The sequence below is a fragment of the Triticum dicoccoides genome, chromosome 4B (genome assembly GCF_002162155.2).
Source record: "Triticum dicoccoides isolate Atlit2015 ecotype Zavitan chromosome 4B, WEW_v2.0, whole genome shotgun sequence".
NCBI lineage: Eukaryota > Viridiplantae > Streptophyta > Magnoliopsida > Poales > Poaceae > Triticum > Triticum dicoccoides.
Genome location: NC_041387.1, coordinates 507,228,920 through 507,236,648, shown reverse-complemented (window position 1 = coordinate 507,236,648; position 7,729 = coordinate 507,228,920). Strand labels below are relative to the sequence as shown.

The 7,729-nt window shown below is 43.9% G+C and overlaps 1 protein-coding gene across 1 annotated transcript in view; it reads right to left on the bottom strand.

The window, feature by feature from the left end:
- Positions 1-2,079: 2,079 nt before the first annotated feature.
- Positions 2,080-7,729, bottom strand: part of LOC119292774 (pentatricopeptide repeat-containing protein At5g47360-like) — a 6,273-nt gene continuing 623 nt past the window's right edge. Inside the window, exons 2-4 of the mRNA XM_037571484.1 lie at positions 5,870-7,728; positions 2,823-3,064; positions 2,080-2,576 (exon numbers count right to left, since the gene is read on the bottom strand). Of these exons, the coding sequence (XP_037427381.1) occupies positions 6,606-7,728 (1,123 nt within the window). The 3' untranslated portion in view covers positions 2,080-2,576; positions 2,823-3,064; positions 5,870-6,605. The remainder of the gene's footprint in view (positions 2,577-2,822; positions 3,065-5,869; position 7,729) is intronic.

Below are 7,729 nucleotides of genomic sequence, written 5' to 3'. Positions count from 1 at the left end.
TGGGATGCGCTCCTCTTGGGGAAGAAAAATCATCAAGTGCAAACGAAGTGTGCATTTTATGTAAGTTACGTGGAACATTTGGGAAGATAGAAAATCGACCCATTTTCACATGATTAGAGAATTACCCATGTTAAGGTGACCTCTATGGCTTTCGAGGATATACGAATAATGGATCCATGTTTTTCGGTAGGGCTCCCATGAGTTTCAAAATGGACATAGATAGTTTGCGCATGTGTTTGTGTTTTTTGGCATGCCTCCCTCCCCCCAAAAAAGATTCACCTTTTGTGGTTATTTATCGCCTATGAGCACATACGCACCATATCCCTATGAACGCCACTTAGAGCCCGACCTGACATGCCTTGAGTTTGGAAAAGTCACCGCAGACATCTCATAGATAGTAGAAACGTCATACCACCGAAAAAATAGCACCGACAAACCTGAAGTAAATTTAGAAAAAAATATGAGCACTCGTGCCAACTCTAAGACAGTAAAGACTTAAGCTCGGTTCACATTCTGCAAAATGAAAACCTTGTTACTTTTTTTCTCCTACTTTATAGCCATTTGATGAAATATCCGGCGCAATCCTGCAAAATTTGAATGTTGGCGGTGAATAAGCCCGGAAACATAAATGACGAGAAAAATGCAGGACACGTATTTTTTTATTAAGGCACCTACTAGGTACTGAAAACCCATGTTACATACCGGGACTAATCTTCAGCAAAAGAAAGGCAGTCCACAATTTTTATTTCTGCCCACGTAATATGAACGTCAATGTATTCCATGTGACCCTAAAAAGATTATATTCTATTTTCGCTGGGACAACAACTGGATCATATCATATAGTTCAGGCCAGAAAGCTAAGTGTGGCCGATTACACCTTCTTTATTGGGCAGACCGGTGTCAGTCTCATCTCCCTTACCCCACTGCATAGACAAATTAAACTGCAAATGACGCACGCAGTGTTTGTGATAAGATAATCATGATCCATCTCCATCTCCATCCGGGGCCGGTTTAATTTAGGCGCAACTAGCCAGCTGCCCAACTTGTCACTCGTCCCCATCGCACCGTCTCCATCTCAACTAGTATAACTTTTTGCCTTGCTTTTGTTTCTTGCTGAGGAATATAAAAGAGATACTCGTATGCCTTGGGAAGTAACCAAGGTGAGGTAACACGTGACGGAATAGCGCAGTGGACGCTTCTTGGAGAGTTCTGATTTTCACTTTCCGCACCCGTGGGCGAGTTCCTACCGACTTCCTTTGGGGGGACATGGACATGTTACATGTGTTAATTTACCGTGTGCGTCTCTGCGTATCAACTTGACTGTGCACCGATCAACTTGCAGCTGCAGGTTTAGGTTTAGGTCGATAACCACCTGCCGTTTTCGCCGTTTGCCCGAACGTGCAAGCGCAACCTTATCCATCTCCAATCTGGAGCTCATAAAGACGAGACGGCTCCCCGAATGAAAACGAGGGCAAGCGCAAGTGGGGAAAAGGGGAGATGTATGCCAGCACAGCACAGTATGCGGATTTGCTAGTGCCTGAGGCACATGCACGAACGCATATACAGTAAGTAGGATGTTCCAAATGGCACGCATTCTTTTCCTGTGCTCATTTAGAGTGTGTAGTGCAGGGCCTTCCACAATCCCAAGTGGCTGCGGCATCGGCCGATTGCAGCCAGCCAGGCCCACTGCTCGAGCTTGAAAGCACGTGACACTGATGGCCTCGGCCTTTCAGTTGCCCCACTGGGATAGGTACGTGCCCTTTGTGATGCATCCTGGAGCTCAGTTCGGAGAGGAGAACATGGCCATTTTGCTAATTTTCGGCCGCTTCAATAACGCTCTTATATTATGGGATAGAGGGAGTAGATATTAGCAAAACGTGAAATTCAAGCATTGACGAACAGTGTTCCTGGTTCCTCCTAGGAATAAGTCATTTTAAGACGTGCGATTTTAGTAACTCAAAACTTACTGACACTTTTAACCCACATGTGCTTATAGTGAGGTGGAAAGTGGGAATAGGTGGGTGTTGATCCAAAAGCTAAAAAACACGAAATTTCAAAAGATCCTAAGCAATTTAGATAAATGATCTTATAAACTAGAGAGTGTATGCAAGGATTGTTGTTGAGCAACAAGCATTGATGGTCTTCGCGATTTTCGGTTAACCCGACATTTTATTTGTTGTGCGCAATCCTCAATAATGGGGCCAACAGCTAGACATTGAGACTCGTTTTATGTGAGGATTACGTGATCATAACAAATACCGGTCAGACACTAATTATCAACGCGGCCATCGGTTGAAGAAATATAATTAGAGCAATACAACGACATCTAACGTTAATTGTTCCTCAATGGCCAACCAAGATGCGAAGACAGCCTACTGGCAGTTGTCCCTGAAGTCGACGGTGCAGTGCCAACATCTCGCGGAACCTGATTCCTTGCCTCTTTGTATGCCTACACAACCGTGCAAAAGAACAGTGCATCCAAAAGACATGCTAATCGACTGATATGCTGTGTTACCGGGGGTCCGCTGAACTGCTGAAGATTACTGTGAAGCAAAGTTGACCAGCTACTGGAGACTCTGCACGAATAGACCACAGATTACGAATGTTAGTCCAGTTCATAACATCAGGGAGTGAGGAATAGATGGAAGTCACGCAGAAAAAAAGGAACAGCTCTAAGTATTAGCGTGCAGGCAGATCATTGTTCGCCCTCCTCTTGTGTTACGGAAGAGCAACAGTTCGTTATTGGGATCATTACACCTTATCACTATTCTGAACCAGAGATAAGACAAATGTACATATTCAATGGAGGAGGTCAGTATTACCTCTAGTACCAAAAAAATGGCAGGGCCGTCTCTAGAAAGGCAAGCAGGGGCTGTCACCACGGTTGAGGCCAGGAGGCGGAGGTGTTTATGGTCCAGAAGTGAGAGCAAGCCTGGGCTGAGAACCTCACGAACCAGCTAGTCCGTAGCGACAACCTTGCTCCAGTTTGAAGTAATGATCTCTACTTTGAAAGGTATTTGCAGGATACTACGAGATAGCATAAGACTATAAAGAGTATATTGTCCTGCACAAAAAACAAGGAACAGGGAACAAATGCTGACATAAAAGAGAACAAACTCAGAAGTTCAACAGCGATAGGGCAGTGCAATTTCGTTTCAAAGTACTGCAGTGTAATGCAAGTGAGTGGACCTGTAATAAACATTAGCTCACATTCAGAAGAGCTGGACTGATTCTGAATAAGACAGGGTACCACATAGTGAACGTAATTTTAATAAGTGTTCGAGGCTAAGCAAGAACAAGAAAGATCCAACTGAATTCAGGCTCAAAAATCTTAACGAGACCCTACAGAAAAAAGGCTACGATTCTAATCATGTGTAACCAAAAGGTTGATGCGGTGGGTTAACTTGGGAAAAAGAGCAGTCTATACGGTCTATGCAAGTGGAAAATAATCACCAGTTGTGATGAATTGCCTGAAGACTAGCGCTACTCTTGCAATGCTTAATTCACTACATTACAAATAAAGTATCCAAATATAAATCGAAGATGCTAACTGCTCTTCTTGAATGGTTGGTGAGATTCACCTGTTCACAAATAAATCAATCAGGATTCAGGAAATTCAATTTCTAAAATGCGTAGGCGATCAAAATGTCTCGATGTTAGTTGATAAATCGCAAGGCTTTTTAGTGATCACATGCAGTTATAAGGCTCCAGTAAAATAAGTACTCCCTCCGTCCCAAAATGTAAGACGTTTTTTCACACTCTGGTAGTATGGGAAAACGTCTTACATTTTGAGACGGAGGGAGTAACTACCTATGAGCTATTATCAGTTTATCACATGTTTGTACGGGGATTCACATATAAATAAGTAACTCCAGTGAAAAGTATATTTTTTGTCCCTGAACTCATTTCAAAAATTTAAAAATGGTCCCTAAACTCCAAAACCAGCAAACTGTAGTCCCTCAACTTTTAAAACCAGATAAGTTTAGTCCCGATGCCGCTTTAGGTGGTTTCTTTGCTGACTGGTGTCATTTTTTACTCAAACTGGGCAGGACCTGCCTGTCGGTGACAGGAGATGCACAAAATATATAGTGGGACCCATCTGTCAGTGGTGGAAACATGAAATAAATCAACACGGCAAAAAATGGCGTGTAATGTTCGAACTGGGCACCTCCCACAGCGTGCACACTGGAGCTAGCCACCTATCCAAAATAATCTGATGTTGTATTGAGTGATACATGTTACATATTACTCCCTCTGTAAACTTGTATAAAATCATTTAGATCACTACAGTGATCTAAACGATCTTATAAAAGTTTACAGAGGGAGTACTAAGTATTTAGTTAGGGTGCACACACAAACTCCACACGACCACACCTCACGCGGGTTGCACACACTCAAAATCGGCACCACACGCAGAGTGCACACACAATGGATATAAGTAGAAATGCAGAACAAATGGTACGTCTATCAACTAGTTAGTTAGCTACTCCCTCTGTAAACTAATATAAGATCGTTTAGATCACTAATATAAGATCGTTTAGGTCAAGCGATCTAAACGATCTTATATTAGTTTACAGAGGGAGTATTAAATTTAAAAAGACTAATAACTAGTTACATTTTTAACCAATTTTGACATTTATATCTCTATTGTACTAATTCGTACACATCAATATAGCTACTCCATCATGCACATGAGTCCGGAAAAAATAAAGCGCACAGTTGAGTCAGCAAACACCTAATACAAATGCAAAAGCATTTGTCAAACTTACTAATTAATTGAGCAAAAACAAGGAAAAGAAAATACACAGCATGGAATAACTACTTTTTCTTCAGTTTTAATTAGGAACAAAGAAAAAGAAATCGCTTTTAATTAATTAAACACGTTTAATACCCCCATATATAATATCTCTACTCATATAAAAAACCGAGTTGGTGATGATGGTGTGCCTGCCATCCTGCAATATAGACCGTCTGATCTATATCTGACGAATAGAAAGCAAACTATGACAATTTTGCAAAAAGATACCCGCACCCCGCTCCACATTTGCAGATAAGGCCTTCCCTCGTTCATCTTCGTCTCCCACAAGATAAACAGCTCGTATAAATGCATCTTGATGTTCCGTGCAACGCATGGGCCTCTTGCTAGTAAATCAATATATACCTCTATGTTAAACAAAAAACATCTCTTGGTGAGTGGCTAGCTTGTGCACTCTTTATGCTGGAGGTCTCAGGTTCAAACTATGCATTGTGCATTCTGTGTTAAGCTATTATTTTCGTTCTCCTGACGCTGAAAAGTGGGACACACACATGATGTCTCCAGTTTTAGTCAAAAACTACTCCCAGTCAGCAAAGAAACCACACAAAGCAGCACCAGGGACTAAACTTGCCCTGTTTTGAAAGTCGAGGGATTACAGTTTGCTGGTTTTGGAGTTTAGGGATCATTTGTAAACTTTCGAAAGAGTTGAGGGACGAAAAATATACTTCTTCCACGTGATTAAACAAGGACAGTTCACAGGAGATTCCCATTGTCGGGCCATCGGCGCCTGCTAGGATATATCAAATGACCAGTTAAATCATACTGCAATGAGATCAGAAAATAGAAAAACATATGCATCATAGAAGAGTTTAGATAGGATATAACAGCATTGTGCTATAACCATCCGATGAATGAACAATGAAATTACTAGAATCAGAACAATTATTTCAATTAACAGTGCATCATTTAATAGGGTACTTCCGTACGAGGCGATCTGACCACCAGGCATCAACAACTTGCAGTAGTACTCAACTGAAGCTGGCAATTAGAAAATATATCGTGCACCAATTATACTGGAACAGAATGTACATGTCATTCAAGGGAAGTCATTACCAATTGTATGCTTGGTTCTCTTCCATGCAGGTGGCCAGGGAGATGCACGCAACGCCCGGTAACTTCATATGCCTAGAGCCCCTTTTAAGCATCTATGCGGCAAGAAGCGTGTCCATTAGTCCAATGCCCATAAACACTGCCTCCATCTGCAGCTTCATCGCATGCCCATGCTAAGAAAGTAACAAATGATGTTAGGACAATAATCCTTTTGCAGTTGCTTGTATATGAGCTCTTATCCGAGTAGAAATCTTGCCTCCAAAAAGAAAGCCTTTTGGGGAATAGTATAATACAATGATGTATCATTTAATGAACTAATTGCATAAATGTATATCAAAATCTTCAGGTGCGAACACAGCGGTGACAGTATTCTCAGAAGTTCTCTATGTCTCGATGCAAATACCGGGTGTATATTTCCCTTGAAAAAAAAAGCATGTTTATAGAGAAGGCTGCATTTGCATGGATATGCACAAAATTATCACACACAGATAGTGCACTGAAGAATTGCACATGTGCATAAAATTGATGCAGGTATTCTAGTTGCTATAATTTGCTTCCCTCTCTGCAGATATCTAGAGTTATTGTGATAGCTTTGACAAACACGGGGGTCTCTCTTCCATGAACAATAGCAGATCGTGTTAAAACAACAGGTCCTCCGATGAATGGTAGTCTTTTCCCTGCACTGTTCTTGTTCTTCAAACCATCTTCTACAAGAATTGAGCACAGAACCACACAATGCTCACAGAGACATCACTTCAGGGGATCTCCTCAATCCTAATACATGTGATGCTAAATCCTCATCACCATGCTGCTTCAGTAACTGCACCAAACAATCAGCGCAAGAAGCGTCAATGCGTATTCCCCTATCCATGACCTTCCTCACCAACGCCGAGGCCTCAAGGACATGCCCCTCTTGACACAGCCCCAGCAACACGCCAGCATATACATCAGAATCACAGAGCACCCCATTCTCATCCATCAGTCTCAACCAACAGCAAGCATGCAACCACATTTTCCTCTGACACAGCTCCCTTGCCATTGCACTTCCTGCGAGCGGGCTCAGTTGCACCCCTGTCTTCATCATCCTCTGCGCGAGGCCTTCAGCTTCCCTTGTCATCCCAGCCACAGACAACCCTACCAGAAGAACATTATAGCACTGCCCGCTTGACAATGTTCCGTCAACGACCAAACGCTCCACCACATCATATGCCTTGGAAATCAAGCCAGCCCCCCTGGCTGCACAAAACCCATCAATCAGTGTCCGCACAAAAATGCGATTCGGCATCACCCCTCTAGCTACCATCCTATCCAGCAAGCTCAGAGCTTCCACCATTCTCCCTTTTCGGCACAGGCATTTCGCCAAACACGTGTACGACACCACGTTGGGCACACACCCGGCACCCAACTTGCCACTCTCCATCTCCTCCAGCAGCACCACTGCGGCATCCACATGACCAAAAGCGAGCATCCCGTCGAGCATTGCGGTGTAAACCACCACATTGGCCGCGCATCCAAACTCAGGCATTTTGTCTATCAGACAGCGGGCACCTTCGAAGTCGCCCATGTATGCCAGCCTATGCACCGCGGTCACGATCAGGGGGACGGTCGGGTTGACGCCGGATCTGGACATGATGTCCAGAACGGCGGAGACATCAGCATGCCAGCGTGCGGCGCGGAGGGCGGAGTGGAAGCAGGCCACGTTGGGCGCGAGGCCGGAGGATCGCATGTGGCGGAGGACGGCGAGTGAGACGGGGAAAAGGCCGGCATGAGTGGAGATGCCGAGGAGGAGGGCGTAGTGCGGGAGGGGCAGCGGGTGCGGGGAGGAGGAGAGGAGGAGGGGCACGGCGGAGGGGAGGTCGGGGA